The sequence below is a fragment of the Rhinolophus ferrumequinum genome, chromosome 6, assembly GCF_004115265.2.
Source record: "Rhinolophus ferrumequinum isolate MPI-CBG mRhiFer1 chromosome 6, mRhiFer1_v1.p, whole genome shotgun sequence".
Lineage (NCBI taxonomy): Eukaryota > Metazoa > Chordata > Mammalia > Chiroptera > Rhinolophidae > Rhinolophus > Rhinolophus ferrumequinum.
Genome location: NC_046289.1, coordinates 1,667,368 through 1,689,740, shown reverse-complemented (window position 1 = coordinate 1,689,740; position 22,373 = coordinate 1,667,368). Strand labels below are relative to the sequence as shown.

Below are 22,373 nucleotides of genomic sequence, written 5' to 3'. Positions count from 1 at the left end.
TGGCCGCTGTGCGCAGCAGCCTGTATGGCCGCGGCCACGGAGCGAGCGCCGGTCCCCGCCCACGCCGTCCTGCCGCCCCGCCGCCCGTCCCCCGCGAGGGAAGCGCACGGTCGGCCCGTCGCGCCCCGTCCTCTGGCTTTGCGACCTGCCGTAAGGCAGCCCCTTGCGCCGTCGCGACTCTGCCGTGCGCCGCGGGAGCGCGGGGACGTGGGCCATGGCGCCCTGGCGGACTCTGAGGAGAGCCCTCGTGCCTCCTCTCTGCCGCGCCTTCCCTGGCCGCGGCTGTCACCTCGCCCCCGAGCGCGGCGCTGAGTGCAGGGAAGCGGCGCCGAGCCGGGTGAGCGGGGTTCCCGGAGAGGCTGGGCCGCGAGGGGGGACCGCAAGGCCGCCGGTCCAGGCCGCGTCCTCCAGACACCTGGGGCCCCGCACACCTGCGTCAGCTGAGCTCCCGGGAGCAGGGCCCCGAGCCCGCGCGGCCTGTCGGACAGAGGGGGAGCGTGGGGAGGCGCTCCTGGCCGCGGAGCCCCCCAAGTGTCCTGTCGCAACCGCCTGGGTCTCACGCACCTGGGGTGCTGCCGCCGCGCCGGGCGCTGTGGACAGAATTTGTGCTAATACAGCCGAGTCAGCCATTAGCACCTTATTGCTCCCCAAGGATAACTATTTCTTCTATTTAAAGAGCTCTTGCTGTGCTCAGCCTGTAGTTTTGTTTGTTTTTGTCTGTGTTTTGGCTTCGTTAAGGTTATTAGTGCTATTTTTCAAGCGATGGCAAACTTTGTCACCGTATTCTGTAGAACTTCAGGATGAACGGACTTTCTTCTCTGGAAACAGTGTGTGCATATGTGCATGTTACTGGCTAAAGAGCCACAAAGATTAAGTGTTAAAGGACACGAAATGATTTAGCAGCAAAGAATGGCAAGCAGTCTTTATAAATCGTACTTTTTTAGGGAAGGATGTTTTGTTTTAAGTGCGTTGTAGGCCTTTATTCCAACTGTGACATGAAAATGTGTGTGTGGAACGGGCTGTTGATAAAGTACTTAAACAAAGCGTACAAATACTAACACTAGATTTGCTAACAGGCTAAAGAGGGCGGCTGGAAAGCCTGGTTTAAACAATAAAGAAGGATTAAAAAACAGCCAAGGAAGAATTCCAAAATGCGCCTACCTGTACATTTTCATTTCTTTTGGTCTGTTGTTGTGAACATTGGTTTATAAATGTGGCTTTGAAGTTCTGTCTGATTTAGTTTAGACAAGAAGTTACAGGACACCTGGTCCCCCCAATGCTGGGCCTTCAGCTCAGTTCCCTGTTACAGTAGTCGCAGCTCCCACCTCCGTTCCCAGAACATATCCACTCCTCTCAGCCTTTGGGCAGAAAGATACTGCACAGGTCTGTGAAAATGCTCTGGGAGGGCAAATGGCTTCAGTCTTACCGGGCGTGGGTCTGATCGTGAAGAAGAGCCTTCTGTGGTCCAGGGGCAAGGAAGCCAGTGCCGCACACCTGTGGCCCTGCCTGCCGCACCTGTGGAGGTGATGATTGTGACGCTGCCAAGAGTGGAGCCAGACCTTGCCCAGCTTTCTAGCATTGTGACTTGTGTTGTTTTTTCAGGACGTGTGCCCCATTATTCTAGATACTATATGGATGTAAAAGGACAGCTCTTACCTCAGGGCAGTTTGTGTTTACTCTATGTTGGGCCCCCTCTTTGTACTTCCTGAGCCATGTCCTATTCTCCAGGTAATTAAATTCCTGCAGCACAGAGAGATTGTTGTCTTTCCAACTTTGATTTTAAATATTAGCTCTTCTTAAAAGGGACAGGTTGTAAACCTTTTGTTTTCTCTATCGAAACATGTATTTTAATCCTGAATATCTAGTTCATCCTGTGTTTTTCATTAATTCTTTGCCCTCCACCTGAAGGAGACCTGCTTTCAGGACCTACACAGTTTATTCCCTTCTCTGATCACTGGGCACCAGTTTTTAATAGAAAAATATTATAGAACTTAGAATTAGGGACCACTTTCCAAACCCAACTTAAAAACTCAGCACTGAAATTCAGTGTTCTCTTACTACTTCTTACCTGCTTATTCCTTAATTATGTGGTTTACATCATTGGTTTTCAAACGTGTCTGCACAATTTGAATCATCTGGAAAACTTTAAAAAACCTGGGGGCCCCGCCCTGGGATTCTGATGTGATTGCGCTGGAATGCAGCCTGGGCGCCAGGGTACTTACTTATTTATCTTCTTGGTTTGTCTATTTTTTTTCCCCCCTCCTAGGTTTATTGAGGTGTAACATCAGGATGTTAAGGGCGAATCGAGTAAGTTAGAGAATCGCTGATTACATTATACGCATTAATATTTGCTTGTCCTGAATTTCACTAACATTTATGATAATAGTTAACACTTATTGAGCACGTGGATGCACTGTTCTAAGTGCTGTTCACATGGTCACTTATTTGATCCTCTGAATTCTACGAAGTCCATGCCTTTATCTTCCCCATTTTACAGATGAGAAAACTTAGGCACAGGAAGATTGAATGATTTTCTCAAGAACATAATGCTTGCATATAAAGAATATACATGTTACAGGTACTATATCCAGAGGATAATGAATTAAAATTTTTCTTTCAGTAATTCTTGAATCAAAGAAACAGGCCCTCAGCATGGATAGGTAGTATTTACAAATAACAAATAATGGAGCTACTGATCTCATATTTTGCTTACATTTTTATTTAGGAGAATGCTCTTCAAACCCCCAACTGTAGATTCAAACTAAACATCATAAGGAGGAAGTTGAAACTCAAGATAGATGAGAAACTGGTAAGAGGACTAGTCATAGGATTTAAAGGTAACATGGATATTTCTAGTATTTCAAAGGCTTGCTTACAATAAATAAGAAATTAAAGCTGGGGCAGGAGGACTTTAAAAACCATTTTTAACTCCATTATCAATTATAAAGATGAGGAAATTAGAACCCAGAGAGGTAAAGTGACTTAGTTGATGTTACACAGCAGATTGAGGACTGACATGGAAGTTTTCCCAGTGTTCTCATGTTACCAAATGCTTTTTCTTCATCTCGTAAAATGAGTACGTGTTTTCCCTTTATTCTGTTAATGTGGAGAATTACATTAACTTATCGTTACTTATTGTAAGTGTAAAACGTACAAAGATAGAAGGTAGAATAATATAAAGAATTGCTCTGTAATCTAACACCCTGCTTCTACAGTTACCTACTCATGGCTGTTTATTTCACCTTTACTCTCATCCCGTTTCTCTTCCCGATAATTTTCTGGCAAATATCAGACATTGTATTTCATTTGTAAATATTTCAGTATGTATCTTAGAAAGATAAGGACTTTAAAAAGATATGTAAACATAATACATATCTAAATATGTATTATGTAATCATAATGTATTACGTAATCATAATACATATCTATGAATTATACATAATTCATATCTAAAATATTATAATTCCTTAATCCCAGCAAATGTCCAATGTTCAGATTGCTTCGATTGTCTTAGAAATGTCATCAATGTTTTCTTTTACAGTTTGTTTTATCAGGATCCAAAGAAGGTCTCCACATTATTTCTCTTTTAATCTGTATGTTTTGACTCCATTTTCTTCCTTTTTTTTAAAGCAGTTTATTTGGGGTCGGGGGAATGGATGTGCCCTTTAGAAATTCCCACTGTCTGGATTTTACTGATTATATTCCCAAGGTGTGATTTAACATGTTCCCTGGCCTATGTGTTTCCTGCACATTGACAACTGCATTCTAGACAGAGCCTTGAACACATTCGTATTTAACTTTTTTCTTTTTTTAATTTTTATTGGGTAACAATGTGTTTCTCCAGGGCCCATCAGCTCCAAGTCGTCCTTCAACCTAGTTGTGGAGGGTGCAGCTCAGCTCCAAGTCCAGTCGCCGTTTTCAATCTTTAGTTGCAGGGGGCACAGCCGACCATCCCATGCGGGAATTGAACCGGCAACCTTGTTGTTGAGAGCTCGTGCTCTAACCAACTGAGCCATCCGGCTGCCCCATCGTATGTGGCTTTTTTGAGACGACTGCCTCCTTGGTGGTGTGTTCTTCCATGGGGACTGATTTTCTGATGTTGAACCAACCTTGCACTCCTGGTATAAAGCCAGCTTGGTTCTGATGAATGGGAGGCTGGGGACCCCAGGCCTCCAGGAGATAAAGGCTTTCGGTTCCCATCTCAGAGGAGTCAGGACTGTAGGCCTGGAGACACCAGCACAAACACTAAATCTCTCCAACTTTTGTTTCTTTTATCATTGCTTGTCAGTTTCCCCAGCAGCTGGCGGTGAAACCTTAACTCAAAGAAGAGCTTTGTGTTATGTACGGGCACTTCTGGGAAGGGGGGTGCTGGGGAAAGGTCTCCTGCTACAAATCCTGGCTTGTCGAAGGAGAGGCCCCTGGGAGGAGTGTGCTGGGTGAGCTCAGGAGCCTGTGGGAAAGCAGAAGGGACGGGAGCCAGGCTGGGCCGCAGAGCTGGACTCAGTGTGGGGCTGCCCCGCCCGGCAGTTTGCAGTTAACGAGAAGAAAGGGGGTTAGCTCCCACCAGACACAGTAATGAAAGCTCAGTCAGACGAGTAGGAACAGGAATGGTCCTCGCGTGAACAGGGGAGAACTGTCAGGCTGCTTGCCCGCGGCCTGTTGGGTTCTAGCATGTCTTCCCGCCTGCAAGTCTGCCTGCCCCACACGCCTCCCTGCCACCCCCGTCTAAGCATTAGCTATGTCTGCTCTAAGAACCATACCTGTCGGTGATTATTCACACCTCAAAGGGACTCTTCCTTTTGCAGAAGGACTTTTTCCTCCCTCAAGTCCCTTCTCCTCCCTTTTCAGCATGGCATTTCTTGGGTGGACAACGACAGTGTATGTTTATAGCGAGTGCGGAGGAGCTGTGTCTGCTGCCGCTGAGAGAAGGTCTCTGCCATTTTAATGGGACCTGAGGGTGATGGGTGGGGTTGGTTTACAGAGCTCACCCGGAAAGCGGTTTATGTCAGCAGGAACTAAGACGTGGAAAAGAGCCAAGCCCCCGTGGCGCCTCTCTGAGCTTGCTTTGTGATGTGTGGGTAGCTTGAAAAAGCCATGAATTGTTGGTCTGGCTCCTTTCCTGGTAGGGAACCTGTCAGAAGAGAAAACGGGCACAGTTCTAGAACGTGGTCACGGGTAAACATGCATATTCAGGATGCCCCTTGCCCCTTGCTGCTGGCAGAGTTGACACCTGGAAGGGCTGTTCTGCTGGGAGGAGGGAAGGAGCCTTATCTTGTTGGGAAGGTCCGCAGCCGATGGCTGGCTCTGCACCCACTGGCTTCTTTGTGTGACTCACCTTCAGTTTCAAAGAATATCTAAATATCACAGATGCAGAGGCTGTGGGGAGAAGTCCAGAAATATTTGCAGAAAAGTAGGATTCTTAGAAGTGCTTTTGTTAACAAGCAAACAGGAAGATGTGGTGATCGGATATTGTTCTTAGAATAGAATGACGGATAAAATGTTAAAGGTCTGTGGGTACGGTCCTGCCTTCACTTCCGAAAAACGATTCTTCCGTCAGTCTAGTTAGAAATCAGCAGATTTCATGAGGGGCAGTTTCAGGTCTTAAGTAGCAGACGGGATGTCTTGTCTGTCTGCCAGCGGGGCCCTGTCATTTTCACGCAGGAAGGAAGACTTCAATCCCTTTTGTGCGAGTTGCTGGCCTCTCATCTGGAACTTTCCACTTTGGCTGTGCCTCTTCCAGCCCAACTTGACTTCCCAATGACACTGAGAGACACTCTAGAAGTACAGACAAAAGTAAAGATGATTCAATACAAAGGTGTTTGGGGCCAGCCCGGTGGCTCCGGCGGTTGGAGCTCCATGCTCCTAACTCCGAGGGCTGCCGGTTCGATTCCCACATGGGCCAGTGGGCTCTCAACCACAAGGTTGCCAGTTCAACTCCTCGACTCCCGCAAGGGATGGTGGGCTCTGCCCCCTGCAACTAAGATTGAACACGGCACCTTGAGCTGAGCTGCCGCTGAGCTCCTGGATGGTTCAGTTACAAGGTTTCCGGTTCAACTCCCGCAAGGGATGGTGGGCTGCGCCCCCTGCAACTAGCAACGACAGCTGGACCTGGAGCTGAGCTGCACCCTCCACAACTAAGACTGAAAGGACAACAACTTGAAGCTGAACGGCACCCTCCACAACTAAGATTGAAAGTACAACAACTTGACTTGGAAAAAAGTCCTGGAAGTACACACTGTTCCCCAGTAAAGTCCTGTTCCCCTTCAAAAAAAAATGCAAAGGTGTTTGATTCTGCAAGAATGAAATAGTCATACTGAACTAGTCAGCGGGGTGCAATAGTCCAGAGGGGTATGAACTGTGTCATCTGCAACCTGCAGCAGCGGTGGCCATGCAGGTGACAGCTGTGTCTAGACTTCTCCCCCTCTCCCTGCCGTTCCTTTCTGCGATCGGTCAGCCTGGCTCCCCACTTCCCCTGCAGCTCTGAGCTGCCCACCTGCACCAATGCCTCCCTGTTCTCCCACCACGGGGAAGGCATGGTTCTGAGAGCTCATGGGAACACTTAGAAACCCGTCATGGGCTAGCAGTTAGGTAAAGACACTTGAGGGCAGTGACTTCTGCTGGCCCAGAACTCCTGAATTTTCTGATGATAGTTCATAAAGAATTGCCGTATCTCGTTCAACTTCGGTGGGTGTCTCTCCACCAAACGTTCATATAAACCCAGCTTTATGAAGGTGAAGTGGATTTTAATTGACTATCGAGCTGTACTTCATTTATAGTAAAATGAATACACCCATGTTAAGTGTACTTCTAATGAGTTTTGACAAATGTATAAATCTTCGCAGTCCCTGACCCAGTAAGATCGAGGCTGTCACTCCAGCCCCCTCACCCCAGCAACTGTGGACCTGGTTAGTTTCTCCAGCAGTGGAATCACGTGGTCTGTCCTGTTGGTGCCCGGCTCTCTGCTCTGTGTATTGTTTTGCGTTCCATCCTGTGGCCTGGCATGGGTCAGTGGCCCACCCTGTCTGGGCCTGGGCAGTGTTGTACGTGTTCTGGGAGGAAGGGCTCGTGGGAGGAACTCCCGTTCTTGGAGGTGGATGTCACGTTTGGTAGAGCTGGCTTTTTAAAAAATAAGTATAAGAGACTTGAACTGTATTTTTCCCCCGTGAGTTTTGGTGACATCGATCCTTTAAAAGGCAAATGGAAACCTGGTCTTTTGGTTACTCAACTGATCTGCTAAATTTAATAACAGGTTTATTGAAGTCCAATTTACATTCAGTAAAATTCACTCCTGACAAACTTGCCCACACCACGGTTCAAGACAGAGCGCATTTTCATCACCCCGGAAAATTCCTTTGTAGCCCGTCCAGCACCTGCCTTTCCCACAGGGTCTTATAAACAGCCATGCATATGCTTGAGTGTGGCTTTTTGATGACCATGATGCATTTGCGGTCCATCCGTGTTATCTGTTGTCTCTATGGCTGAGTAGTATCAGTGTGGATGCACCATACTTTGGTTTTCCTGTCACTGGTGGGAGAACATTTGAGCTGTTTCCAGACTTTGGCGGTATAAAAACAAAGCTACTTTAAACAGTTACATGCAGGTTTTTGTGTGAATATATATATTGATTCATCTTGGCTAAGTAACCTATAAATGTTTCATTTTATAATGACTACCAACCTTTTTTCCAAAGTGGCTGTAGCATTTTGCATTTCCATGGGCCATGTACAAGAGCTCGATTGTTGCACGTCCTTGACAGCACTTGGTATTGTCAGATATTTTTGTTTTGTGTTTTTAGCCATATCAGTAGGTGTGTGGTGGTATCTCACTGTGGTTTTTGATTTGCATTTCCCAATGACTAATGATGTTGAGCATGTATTTATGTGCTTATTTGCATCTGTATATCTTTGGAGAAACTTTTATTTAGATATTTTGCCCATTTTTCAATTGGATTGTCTGTTTTCTTATCGAGCTTTGAGAAATCTATATAGTCTGGAAACAGGTCCTTCTCCAGATTTGCATGTAGTTTCTCCCAGGCTATGACTTGTCTTTTCACTTTCTTAATAGTGTCTGTGGGAGATCAGACGGTTTTAACTTTGGTGAACTCATGTTCATCTATTTTTTGTTTTATGGATTGTGTTTTTGGTTTTGTATTAAAGAAATCTTTGTCTAATCTAAGGTCGTACAATTTTCTACTGTATTTGAGAAATTTTATAGTTTTAGATTCAGGTCTTTGATCCATTTTGAGTTAATTTTTGTACATGGTGCAAAATAGGGATTCTTGTTTTGCATTCGGGTGTCGAGTTGCCCCAGCAGCAGCGTGGGATGTGTTAGGTAGCCCATTAATGTCAATAGTGTTTATTACAGGTCTTTTGACCTGGACGTTGCTGGCACAGAGTCTTCCAAAGAGGGTGCTAACAAGGAGGGCCTCTCGTAAATCTGGACTGTTCATTTTGTAACACTGGAGATTCGTTTAGTTGTATGTTAACCCCATGCGTTTTGTTGAAGGTTTCAAGATTCTGCCCTCCACGGAAATCTTGCCATGACTGGATAGGACCCCCAGATAAATACTCAAACCTTCGACCTGTTCACTTTTACATCCCTGAAGACGAATCACCATCGGAGCAAAAGCTGAGAGAATTAAGACAAGAAACACAAGAATGGAACCAACAGTTCTGGGCAAACCAGAACTTGACTTTTCGTAAGGTAACTTTCTGTTTCCGATCAGAATGAGGAATGATACCGTTGGCTACCTGGAGGTTCTTAGCCTTAGCATTTGCTTTGCCTTTCAGTTGTAGCAGGTTTGTTCAGTGTCTTTTCCATATTACACTGATGAGTGAGATGCCGCAGGAACTTAACTCTTATTTCTATCAATTAGCTGATGGTAACGTTGGTTTAGTTATGTAAACATCATTTCACCAAAGTCCAAGAACTTACGGACAATTTCCCGTATTTGGTGGTATCTCATCCATACCTGCCCCTCCCCATACGTGTACATGTATGAGGTGTGACAATTAAGTTTGCAAACTTGTTGCAACGATGTTGCTAACCTTTTTTGCTATCAGAGGGATTATTCATTATGAATTTGTACCAACTGGACAAACAGTTAACCAACTGGACCAACTGTTTGTACCAACTGGACACAGTTAACAGTTAGAAGTGCTGAAAAGGCTGCGTGAAAAAGTTAGATGAAAATGGCCTGAACTTTTCGCCAACAATTCCTGGCTCTTGCATCACGACAATGCACCAGCTCACACAGGACTGTCTGTGAGGGAGTTTTTAGCCAGTAAACAGATAACTGTATTGGAACTCCCTCCCTACTCACCTGATCTGGCCCCCAATGACTTCGTTCTTTACCCGAAGATAAAGGAAATATGGAAAGGAAGACATTTTGATGACATTCAGGACATCAAGGGTAATACGATGACAGCTCTGATGACCATTCCAGAAAAAGAGTTCCAAAATTGCTTTGAAGGGTGGACTGGGTGCTGGCGTCAGTGCATAGCTTCCCAAGGGGAGGACTTCGAAGGTGACCGTAGTGATATTCAGCAATGAGGTATGTAGCACTTTTTCTAGGATGAGTTTGCAAACTTCATTGTCCGACCTCCTATGTACTATGGGAATATGCGTATAACTTTAAAATTGATCATTCATAGATTCACAAATCTTGAGACTTTCCTGGAAGTGAAGGGCATATAGAGCCAGAACCAGAACTGTGTGTTGTATGTGTATAGAAGAGTGTGTGTTTGTGGAAATGGGGCTCTCTGTGACATATTGTCATTCTTTCCGAGGATTTAGAATTCTTAACAGCACACTGATAAATAAATTATATGAAAAAGAAGTATAAATACTCTAATCGAGAAGAAAAGCATTTAAGTTCTGTGTTCATCCATTTGGGCAGGCTAAGTCAAATGGAGTGTATTTATCTTATTCTGGGGATTTATAAACAAACAGTGCTTCCCAAAGTTTAGTACGCATCTCCTTTCAAATCCTATTTCAAGCATGAAACTTTTAACTGAATTCAGATGGTTTGAAACAGGCTTTGCGAGGCCACTTCTCAGGAAGCCCACACCCAGACTTCCGTAGAGCGCTGTGAACTGTGGCCTAATCAGGCAGGAACGGGAAGGCGGAAACTTGTCTGATAGTTATCTTCTTTTAGGAAAAAGAAGAATTTATTCATTCAAGACTACAAGCTAAAGGCCTGGGACTAACAGCTGAGACAGGTTAGTTCATTTGTTCTTTTTCTGCTAACATGTTTTTGTTTGAGTAACTAGCTACATGAGGCCATAAAAAGAAAGGATGTTGTGACAGGTGCTCTGAGGGCGTGCTCATCGCGGCCCCTTTGCAACAGGTGCTCTGAAGGTGTGCTCAGTGGCTCATTGTTTGCCTTCCCCCTGCTCCCTCCTCTCTTTTGGGTGAAGTGAGGCTTCTGGTATTTCTAGTCATTCTGATTGACGACCTCCCTTGACCTCTGGACTTGTGTTCCAGGGTCCCATGGCTCCTGCCACCCCTCTCCCACACCAGCTCCTCTGGCTGTTTTCCTGACCTCAGTTCCTGGCTCCCATGAGCCTGGGGCATCATCCTTAGGGGCTCTCTCCCACCTTCATGTCTCCTGCATGAAACATCGTTGAGCTGTGCTGCCCTTGAAACATGGCTTTAGTTCAGCCCTGTTCATTCTTGTCTATTAGAGTAACTTCCTAATTGGTTCTTTGGCCTCCAACCTCTAAATCGGGTCAGCTAGCTCTTTCTGTACAGGGCTACATGGTAAGTACTTTAGTCCTTGTGGATCCTCGGGGTCCCTGTTTGACCGACTCAGCTCTGTTGTTGTGGTGTGAAAGCAGCCACAGAAAATAGGGACGTCTCGGGGGGGATGTGTCCCGATAAAGCACTGTTTGCAGTGCAGGTGGCGGCCTGCTTGGGCCTCAGACGTAGTCTGTCAGCCCCTCTCTGAGTCTATCTGTTCATTCTATGCTGCTCTGCCAAACCCAAATCTGACAGTTGCTGCTGGATTACGTTTTAGCCCCACCCCCTCCCAAGGCTCCGTTATAGGGTGACGGCTGTGCCCCCTCCCTGCCCAGCTCCCTTCTTTCATGTCTTGGTCCCCATGCCATCCACTAGATGTGCCAGAGACACCGCACTGTGTTCCCTTCCCTCTGCCTTCCGTGCTGGCCTTTCTTCTGGACAAAATACCCGTAATCATTTTCTCTCAGGGTCACTGTATGCCTCAATAACATTTCGTACTGTTTGTGAAATGGATGTCTGCGGTCAGAACACTGTTCAGACGGAAAATCCAAAGCCAGGTCTGCATTGGGCTAACGCACAGGCGTGGAGTCACAGCTCACAAGTTCATGTCCTGCTGGGGGTTGGGTGCTGGGTGCTGTGATTAGTCCTTTTCCCATGCCATCTGTTTTATTTCCCACAGTGACCAATGGCACAAAGACATTTACAGATGAGGGCAAGTCATTTCAACAAAACTACACAGTGAGTGAGTGGAGGGGCGGGCCTAGCTTCTGACCTGGAGAGTTGGGTTCCAAGGGCCTGTCCGACCACCATGGCTCTCAGCTCACCCCAAGCTGTTCTTGCCAAGCGAGGCCTCGGGCTGCGTGGGCCACAGACGCCGCCGCCCTTAGGTAGCATGCACCAGCCTCCTAGTCCAGAGCAGGTGGGGTGGGGGCTTCCTGCTGTGGGAGTGCTCTGGAAACAGACCCTCTCCTAACAGACGGGAGGGGTTGTTGTGAGTCTTCTTAACTTCACAGAGTTCTATTGAAGTTATCTATTACTAAGTAGTGAAGGGCTGCCTGAGATTTAAAAGTTAATTTGGTAATAAAACAGGAAAGTATGTATTGTGGAAAGGATACACACCTGAAGGGAGGGGCCCGCTCTGTCAGCTGTTTAAGCCATTACCAGGCTGCAGTGACAGCAGTGGGGAGGGGAGGTAAGCAGGTTTGTCACCTCAGGGGTCAGAATGCACTCGTGATACATGAATGTAGGGGTCACGCAGAACTGAGAGGAGAGGAGGCTTGTTTCATAAATGATGTTGGAGGAACTAGTACTTTGGGCCCAAAAGTAATTTAGATTCATACTCCCTATAATACAAATTGATTACAAATGGATCGAAAAATTATTAAAAATCAATCATTTATGGATTAAAAAGTTAAATACTCAGTTCCTACTTGTAGAAAGTCTAGAGGAACAATGATTCTCTCAGCAGACTTAGCTTTGGATTTTCCGTCTGAACAGTGTTCTGACCGCAGACATCCATTTCACAAACAGTACGAAATGTTATTGAGGCATACAGTGACACTGAGAGAAAATGATTACGGGTATTTTGTCCAGAAGAAAGGCCAGCACGAAAGGCAGAGGGAAGGGAACACAGTGCGGTGTCTCTGCCACATCTAAAGGGAGAGAGATTCAGGAGCATGAAAACTGACCATGGCTGTGGGTCGGGACTCCTGGACCTGTCTTTCTGTAAAGGAGAGTTTGCTGAGGGGACACAGCGGTGGCTCAGCCCAGGACCAGGTATGGCCTGCACTCAGTCACTGGCACCAAAGGGAACCCAGGACATGCTGTCTCCTCGTTTCAGCCCCTCTCTGCCCCACCGCTTCAGTCTTCTCTGCTGTGAACAGGCCTCAGATTACCTCCCAAGTTCGCGGCTCTCCTCAGGTGGTCTGTCCAGTGGGATGGTGTCCCCAGATAGCAGAGGCCCAGGGGTTGAATGAGCGTGGCTGCTACCATGGAAACGGGGGCTGGAGGCAGCGCAAGGGCAGAGCCCAGGAAACCAGACGGCCGGGCAACAAAGGGGTCAGCAACCGTGAACAGAAGATTAGGGGTGTTCGCGGCAGAGATGAAGGGGCAGGGCAGTCTGGACTTGATAAAAAGCCTAATGGATGTGCAAAAATAGCAGAACACTTGTAGATGAACAGCATGACTTCAAAAAGAAAAGTTATTCAAAGCCCAGATTGTACAGTGTGAATTAAAGCAGAGCCAGACATCATTCTCTGCTTGTGGATTCACGGGGGTGTTTGTGGTGATCGGCTCAGTGCTGGTGGGGCAAGTGGACAGTACGCTGCTCGTAGATGTTGGTGGCAGTAGAAAATGTCCTGCCTTTTCCAGGATTTAGCTGCATGTAGTACACATATGCCAAGAAGCAGGGGAATTATGGCCACAAAACAGCTAAGAATTCATTCTAGAGGCAAATATGAGAAGAACTCCCTGTGTGTTCCTTGTAGCATTATTTTTCATTGCAGCAAAATGGGGACCATCTCAGTGCCCAGCAGTGGCAGCTTGGATGAGGCTGTTCCTTCATCCTGGCTGTTCCCTGCAATGTTCTGCAGCAAACAGCAGAAGGCCAGGACTTCAGCTCTGCCGGTCCCCACATTAACTCTTGTGTGGGAGGAGTCCAGCGTCCCCATGTTCCTGCGGTGGGGAAAAGTCTGCCATGGGGTGGCCTCCGTTAAGTCAGCTGGCACTTCTGAAACGCCTGCCGGGGGCCAGCAGTGTGTAAGGAGTTAGAGTGGTCCGCCTGGATGTCTTTACTTATGCGGCTCGGGCAGCGTGGGGGGAGGTCACACTCTGGGTGCTTCCGCCTTATGCCGAGCGTCAGCCTGGGGACGTGGGGGCAAGACCCAAAGCTGGACCAGGGGCTGCCGATGGCACGCCTGTCCTTATGATAACTCTGGGGCTTCTGCTCTTCTGCCAGCAGTGTTAGCAAGGGGGCGCTTCTGTGCCAGGCCCCGTGCCAGCCGCCGCCCTGGCTAGACCTCACATCGTCTCCGAGCGGCTTGGGAGGTGCTGCTGTGCCCCACGTTCTCGGCAGGAGAGAAGCCGCAGCACCGTCCAGGTGGAGCCGCTCAGCGCTGTGCTGGGAGGACACCTTGCCCTTCAGTTCCTCACGCAGTGCTGAGGCTGGAGATGGGGGCCAGGAAGCTTACTGGGGTGCACACAGCCCCCCGCACGACTGGCCCAAACCCCGCGCGCTGCCCAGAGGCGCTGATACTCTCGGGGCCTGAAGCCCGGCCCGGCTTCGTTCCCCGGCGCCCTCACCTCGCTCTAGCCCCCCTCTCCTGCCCTCTGATCGGCCACATCTGCTGCCTCCTGGCCTGTGACGACTTTCTCCCCTTTCTCTGCCCTGAGGGATCCTGTTCATCCTTCAACACCTTCCCTTGGGCCTTTGGCGTCTTCCCCTCCTCGGGCAGCTAGTCCTTCCCTTTCTTCTCCCACTTAGCATCCATTCTTTCATTGATCTGAGGTGTTTACAAACATCTGCCTCAGAGGGCAGCGGTGGTGCCCCAGGTGACAGGCCAGGGGGCCGTGAGGAGCTGGCATTCTGATGTGGGGCGCGAGTGTGACCAGCAGACGGGTCAAAACCACGAACATGGCATGTCTTTCCATTGTAGGTCTTCTTTCCTTTCTTTCAACTACGTTTTGCAGTTTTCAGTGTACAAGTCTTCCACTTCCTTTCTGCCTTATTCCGAAGTCTTTTATTCTTTTTGATGTTATTATAAATGGAATTTTTTTTTATTTCATTTTCAGATTGTTTATTGCTGGTGTATAGAAATACAGTTGACGTGTATATTGATCCTGTATCCTGCAGACTTGCTAAACTCGTTTCTTAGATCAATAGTTGTTCGTGAATTCCTTTCCCTTAAGTATTAATGTTTAAGTTGAAATGTATTTTCAGGCCAAAAAGCAACATTGAACGCAGAAGAAATGGCTGACTTTTACAAGGAATTTTTAAGTAAAAATTTTCAGAAGCACATGCATTATAACAGGTAGGTGTTTTCTTTTCTCCTCAAAATTTGAGTATCACGTCCATATTGGGTAGGATTATTTTCTCATCTGAATTTAATGACACCCGTGTTTGCATGAAAGGCAGAGGTTGCTGTAAACTTAGTATTTGCACTTTTCAATAAGATTGGCAGCCTCAAGTTATTTGTATGGCAGCCCCAGAGCAGGTGGCACCCATAATGCTTAGACAGGGGGTTCCAGAGAGCACCTCCCACTGAACTGGGCTCCTTGGAGAATTGTGGTTGGGGTAGGAACAGCACAGGATGAGCTGCTGTCGCGTGTCTGACAGCAGGGAGGCTTGGAGGCCAGCAGGGTCCTGTGAAGGCAGCCTGGGAGCCAGTGGAAGGGTTCCATGGGCCAGGGACTGAGTCATATCCGTCACACAAAGAAAATGACCGCAGTGGACTAAAATGCATGAGGTACACGAATGTTTTTCCCATCATAACGATCCTGACAGGCTCGTGGTCACCTCTGTGGAATGCTGGGCAGCCACTTGTTATTCTGAGAATTGGCAAATGAAGGAGACTCCAAAGAGTGCCCTCCTGCCCTGCCTCCGCTGTCCTGACTGCACTTCTGGGTGACCGCATGAAGGGGCGCTGGTCGCTGTAGATGACAGCTAGTGCAGGCCTGAGGGAGTGGGAGGATTTCCCTTCCATATGAGTCATGGGTCTTGGCAGGAAAGCTGAAGGGGACCTTACGGTGGACGCGCCAGGCGGCCGCAGCTGACCAACCGGCCTGTGTCTTCACACCGCACAAGGTGGGGCGGCTGCCATTGTGCCTGACATGGAGGCGGAAGCGTGGAGCACCGCCTGGGAGGCGCTCTCACCACACAGTAGGACTGTATGTGGTCAGCACCCCCAATCTAACAACAGTTTTACAGGGAAAGGGCAGAGGGTGCGTGTGGGCCGTGAGGGGTCCATAGGAGCCCATGTTTAAAATGATGGCCTGAGAATACAATCCCAGAATGTTGGAAAGTCTGTAGAACAAGTGATCTAGTTTCAACAAGGAACTGGAATTTTTAAAAAAAATATAGGGGGAACTATAACAGATTAAGAGAGACTTTCTTGCAATGGTTAGACCTTGTTTGGATCCTGATTCAGACAAACCACATGTACAAAGGCATTTTTGACAGAGGAAATGGAAAAGTGACTGTAGATTAGGTTGTCTTGGTAAGTTATTCATTGTATCAGATGCAATGATGGTGTTTTTTAAAAAAAGTTTGAACGATCCTGGTGTGTATTTCAAGGTGAAATGATAGAATGTGATATTTGAGATTTGCTTTTCCATGTGACAGTGATGATGTCGGACCCAGCAGGTGAGGCAGGAGCTAGAGCTTGGTGGCAATGGCCGAGGCTGGATGGATCCCGGAGGGTAGCAGAATGCTGGTGCTGCCATGTGTCACTTTGAGCCAGTGGGCTATTGAGTCAAGCCAGTGTTAATCACATTCTTGTGGACCTTTGGTTTCTGGTGGGGACATGGCGTTGGCACCATGCGTCATGCTGGGTATGCTTTGTGGCCCTCAGAGTCAGTGAACCAGCCTCACCCACCTAAGCTCAGGCAGGAGTGGGGCCTCAGCGCCCCTCTGTGTCCCTCACCCTGTCCTGTCCTGCTTTCCCTCTGGAAACAGGAAAAGCTTAGTTTGCCTTTTCCCTTCCACTTTGTCACATCAAGTTGTCTGGGTGGAGTGGAATCGGGCTTCTCCTTAACAGGAGAACCTTAATCTGGGTGGGATACTTTTATTTTTTTTCTGGAAGTCTTTCTTATTTGTTCAGGGCACTGTTTCCTATTTCTAGCATCACTTAAATGGATAGAAATGTAAAGATCGTCCTCATTTGGAAAGGGGTTTCTGTCTAGCCTTGCAAAGGCTCCAGGAAACAAGCATTTTTACCTCTGGCTGTTGCTTCTTTCAAACCCTCGGTCATTCTCCTTCCTTCTGTACTGAGAGCCAGTAAAGCTCTGGAGTTCAGTCTGGGATAGAAGTTCCACGTTCATGTATTAGCTCATTTGCTGAAAAGCACTGCACTTGGATCTCAGCTTCCAAGGCCTTAGCACTGAGAGTCTGGCGTGTGTGTTCCGCGGTGGAACTTGACAAGCTTTGCCCGATCAGCTGCTGGGTGAATTTGCAAGTTTCGGCATGTTCTGTAAGTCACTCAGGCCAGCAAGCCTGGGACTGAACTCCATCCTAGTGTTTGTACGAGAAGCTGTGGAATTCTCTCTCTAGAGACACAAATAGATCATCTAGAAAAAGAGGGAGCTTTATGATGTCGGCCCTTGTGAGGAATTAGCTTCTCGGGATGGAGAGCTTTAGTCACATGCTTCTTATGTAGATAAGGTGCCAGCACCAAAGAACCAGCATGCTCCTGCCCCCATCACTCAACAGTTGTGCCTCCAAGAATGCCACTGGACTGCAGGGACGCCCCAGGCCTGAGGGCTCTTTTGAAGTCTTCTAGCAAAAACCAAAGGAGGGTTGTGGTGGCCTCCAGGAGTGGGAAGAGGGTCTCGGGGTACACCAGGCCTTCCTCTCTGCCTGGTGAAAAGCCAGGTGGAGGCAAGGAGGGCTTTTCTGGACAGTTTAGCTTTACTGAGGGCAGAGAAAGGAAGAGAAAGGGAGGAGGTGGGGGAGAAATCAGGGACCTGCCACTCACCTCCAACACCTGGCTGCCAGTTCTCCGTTACCGTTACCGGCAGAGTGTTCCATTGTGCTTTTCCGTTCCTCCATAGAGACTGGTACAAGCGTAATTTTGCCATCACCTTCTTCATGGGAAAAGTGGCCCTGGAGAGGATTTGGAGCAAGCTGAGACTGAAACAAAAGAAGACCAGCGATTAGAACCCACCCTGACCCACCCGCTGTGAACCAAGCTTCCATGAGAAGGGCTGGTCTAGGAATGCATTTTCTGAGGGATCTAAAAACCTGTAAGTGACCTGAGCCCCTCACCTTTATGGGGGTCCCCTGGCTTATGTCATTGCAGGGTGGGCTGGGAGAACGTGGATCCTGGTGCACCATGGGCCACGTGGCTCTGCCCTACTGGATGCCAAGCTGGCTCTTGGTCACGGAAGTGACGTTAAATAAAACCCAAGCACTATGTGCCGGATTTTTTGTTTTTGAATGATACCAATTTGCAAGTGAACAATATAAAAATATTAATAAAACTTCACCTGAAAAATTTGACTCAACGGGTGGGAATGATTTGGAAGCTGCCTGCAGTGTTACCAGGACCTCAGTGACCACTGAGCGTGAATTAGCTGAGACCTGATGAAATGCAGCTGCCCTGGGGCCGCTCGCACATACAGGTGTGAAAGCAAGTGTGGCTCCTGTCAGAGACCGCAGGTGACAGCAGAGGCACCTGCATTTACTGCAGCGAGGTAGAGCCTCAGTTTGCAAAGTTTCCCCAGCTTGCTATTGGGTCATGTCCCTCTGTTTAAATTCTTTTAAAATCAGCATTGGGTCATGTCCCTCTGTTTAAATTCTTTTAAAATGACCATTAGCTGAAGTAGAATCCATGGTTATGAAATGCTGAGGCCCGTCGTATTGTGTGCTGGAGCTGTGTGGCATGGGGGTGGGGGTCAGGCGTGCACGAGGGACGCCTCCCTTAGCAGCCAGGCCACGTCAGTAGCGTGTCCTGTGAAGATAGACCAGATATGTGGAATTCACCAAAAGCCACGGACAAACAGTTCTTATTCCAAAATGAGGCAATAGAGTTGTAACATTTTTCTGTGGCTTCTAAATGGCTGCCACTGAAGATGATCAAGGAGAAATTCCAGAAACACCCACTGAGGCCATTAGGAGCCGTGCGATGAATGAGGGTGAGCGTGAGAACCTCCAGCCGTGCCCAAGGGCCGCACGCTGCCAACCGCCATCTTTCCCAGAGAACAGTGCCCTGGGCAGGCACGCTCCGTGGTCTGTTAGCCCAGGTTCTGTTAACAAAGGTCCCCAGAGAGGAGTCCATGCATCCAAGAGTGTGGAACATGGTTTCACGGAAATACCACTGTATCATCCACTCCACTGCTGCTGCTAGACACAGATTCTCAGCCTGCCACCAGCATGTGTGACTCTGTGCGTCCGCAGAGAAGTGAGAAAGAAGTGGTAACCGGCTGGGGTTAACCCAGTCAGCGCCGTTGGTGCTGCGTGGGCAAGCCCAGGAGACATGAACTGTTTCCGAGCTTTTAACTCCTGCTCTCATCCCGTCAAATTCACCGACTGACTTTGAGGTCATCTAAGGATCGTCTTCTCCCTGGGTAATGTGAGGTTGGAATAAACAGCAAATTCCAGTGTTATCGACTCTAATTCTTTTTGCACATCAATTCGTAAGAGAATTTGACGGTGACTTTCCATAGTAACAGCAAAAGACAAGTGGATTGTCTTTTGAAAGGAAAGTTGTTTTTCAGGAAAGCAGATTTTACTGTGGGTGGTAAAGACGTGTGTGTGTGTGCTCACTGCATCATGACAAACTGTTCAAGCTACGTTACGTTACATGTGACACGTCACTACTTGTGACGGCAGAGGGAGAACATGAAAAGCGCAACGTGTTTTGTGACCTCTGACTACTGAGCAACCACGCAGGGTGTGCCATGAAGAAGGGGCCTTTTCAAAAGCAGGGGCGTCCTGAATCACACTGGACATGCTGGGATTAGGTTATCCCAGGTTGGTGGCCCAGCGTTTGGATGGCTAGTTTACCCAATCCCTGAGCAGATGGATTCCGCCTTCAACTGGTGGCGTGGGACCCACAACCAGTATTTACAGCGTACAAGAGATTTTACCAACCATAGCCCTTCCTGGCAGCTTTCCAAATTTTCCTGCTGAGATCCTTGGCTCCTAGAGGCAAGCTTTGGGATTTCAAGGAACAGAAACTTACTCAAATGAGTTCTGGTCAAGGGTGGGAGGCAGGTAACAGTTAGAAGCTAGAGATCTTCAGAAGCGGACAGCCCGGGCCCCCTGCAGCAGGAAAGCCTGAGAGCCCGGGACCATGGCTCTCTGTTGGCCAGCTGCCTCCTTCCAACAGTGCGCTGGGCCTTGGGCAGGTCCTTTGTCTCAGGACAGAGTGACCGAGGTGACGTGTGGCATGCAGTCTTGAGGCTCTATCCCCACCAGAGCCCATCAGCTCTGAGGCTACAGAGATGCTACCTTCAAGGATATTTTTTGAAAGGGTGACTTTCAAAGCACATATGTTCTATATTCAGACAAAGGGAAGCGTTAAGTGGTTCTTTGACTCATAAAGTAAAAATTGTAAAAAAAAAAAAAAAAAAAAAGTGAAGCTTCCTTTGACGATTGTCTCTAGAAGGAGCAGTGCCCCACAGTGAGCGTCCTGGGCTCAGAGGGGATGTAGGGGTAGCTTGTGTCCTGCCCCCTCAGCAATGGGAGGGTGGCCGAGGTCCCGGGCTGCAGCACCCGTGAGGTCCAGGGTCCAGAGTCCCAAATGGTTCTATGTTGTCTCGGCTTCACATCAATTATGGAATTAGACCCTGGGGATTTGCAGAGGAGTTTTAGCAACTGAGGACCTAAGTGTAGTGGAAATCTCAGTAACCTGTGTGTCGTCCTTTTGGAGTCACAATTTCATGCCAGAAAGTTTAACTGACTCGTGGTGTTGACTGTTGCAGGTTCTTAGATGCTCTCTGTGAATTACCGAGAAATGACAGTGCTATTTTCCTCTTTCTTGGATCCTTCAACATTTACAATGAAATGATTGTAGCAAGCGTTCCTTTAAGTCACAAATAAATGCAAATAAATTGTAAGCAAGATTATTTTGACCCTAACATTTGTAGCCCAGTAAAGAATGTATTAGGTTGTTTTGGGGGGGCAGCGGTTAGCTCAGTTGGTCAGAGCGCAGTGCTCCTAGCAACAAGGTTGCCGGTGGATCCCACATGGGCCACTGTGAGCTGCGCCTGCACAACAACTAGATTGAAAACAATGACTTGACTTGGAGCTTATGGGTCCTGGGAAAACACACTTAAAATTTTTAAAAAAGAATGTATTAGGTTGTTTTAAGATGACTCTGTCACAGCCATATTCAACTAAAGTATTTTCATGGACTTTGAAATAATTACATTAGAAAGGTTACTCAGTGATGTATTTTATATTGCTTTTCCCAGAAAAGATCTGTGATAAAATTTAATGCTCCTGTTTTCTGAATTAAAAAGTAAAACAAACTGAGTCTCTTTCTCCCTCTGTGTGTTGGGTGCTGTTTATGGACATTGGTTTTTCAATTGCTCATATTCACTCAAAAAAGGAGAACCCAGGGGTGGCCATCAGCTGTGCCGTGAGGACTCATCGCTGCCAACGCATCTGAGCGCAACGTCTGTCCTTGTTTTGTTTTAATCCTGATACTCCATTGGAGAAGCCTGCCTCAGGGAGGCACTGAGGCGTCTTCAGAGCATAACTGCACGGGAGCAGCGTTCCAAGGCAGATGTCAGGGGTCAGCTTCCGGTTGTAATGACACACACCTGGCAGAGCTCCGGAGGGGTTCGACATGAGGGGCGGGGTTCCACGTGACGGGGTAGGGACGGTGCCTGGCGCTTCACAGGCTCCGCCCGCGCAAATGCTGAAATTACAGTGGCTAGTAATGCCCTTCACAGGGCTGGTTCCTGAGTGCCACAGGCCTCTGCAGGGAAGGGTGACCCGAAGCCTGTCCTGTCGGGAGGGAGCAGAGAGCCCCCAGCACCGGCCAGGAGGGGGAGGAGGACATGCCTTGGGCGTCTTCCTGTCCCATGGCTCTCGGCACACGGGACCTACAGGAATGGTCTGTGCAGTCCCGGAGGTCTCTCCTGTTACCCCTTCCCGAATGTCGTCGCTCGCACTGGCTCTGGGCCTGCAGCCTCACACCCAGCTCTTCAAACAACAAAATTGCATCTCCAGTTGCAAAGAGGCCTTGCTCAGGCATCGGGCCGCTTTGGCTGTGGCCTTGTGAGTTCTAATCCTCTGTCCCTCCAAGGCCACAGCTGCGAATGGCCCTCCTGGCCAGCCCTTGGGGCGGTTCCCACTGCGAGGGCAGCGGTTGTCTGTGCCAGAGGCCTCACAGCGGAGGAGGGCCCCACACCAGCCCTCCTTGGGCTCTGCTAATTCTCAGACTACTTTCCACAGCCGATTAATGGGGAACCCCAGAACTCCGGGGAAGTGTATGGTACAGTTTTGTGTTTGATGTTTTTTTCTGTTTTTAAAACCACACGGAGCCATATTCTGACGTTTTGATAGTGCCTCCGGTGAGAAGATTGGAGCAGTGCAGGAGGAGCAGGCTGCACGGGAACAGCCTTCCTTATGGAGAGTCAGTTTTCCCAGGAGAGGCTGGGGGTGTGGGCGTCCTCGGCACTTTTCCCTCTGCTGCGAGATGCGTCTATTAGAGGTTGCTGAGTCCTGTTAGGTTCCCCTTCGGACTCCATCACACCGGCATTGTGTTTTATTTCAAAGTAATTGCCTTTTAGCAACTTACATGCCTTCTGAATGTGTGCTCTGGCACTTTCGTTTCTTCCCAGGTTTGCGTCATTGTGCCAGGTGCGTTTCATAACCATCAGCGGGTCGTCCTTCTGCCCGTACAGCAGGGAGCTTGTTGGAGCAGCATCTGCCTGGGGGGCCCTTCTCGTGGGGCCCTGGGCTTGTG

The 22,373-nt window shown here is 48.3% G+C and overlaps 1 protein-coding gene across 2 annotated transcripts; it reads left to right on the top strand.

The window, feature by feature from the left end:
- Positions 1–150: 150 nt before the first annotated feature.
- On the top strand, positions 151–17,953 carry LOC117023012 (cytochrome c oxidase assembly factor 8). 2 transcript variants are annotated; one of them, XM_033107399.1, is made up of 6 exons: positions 151–337; positions 2,726–2,809; positions 8,506–8,703; positions 10,157–10,220; positions 14,678–14,768; positions 17,506–17,953. In XM_033107399.1, exons 1-6 carry the CDS (start codon positions 215–217, stop codon positions 17,609–17,611), a joined length of 666 nt encoding a protein of 221 aa, XP_032963290.1. In that variant the 5' UTR covers positions 151–214; the 3' UTR covers positions 17,612–17,953. The 2 variants fall into 2 exon arrangements, with proteins under 2 accessions (XP_032963290.1, XP_032963291.1); XM_033107400.1 differs by lacking the exon at positions 2,726–2,809 and having other exon boundaries at positions 153–337.
- The last annotated feature ends 4,420 nt before the right edge of the window (positions 17,954–22,373 follow it).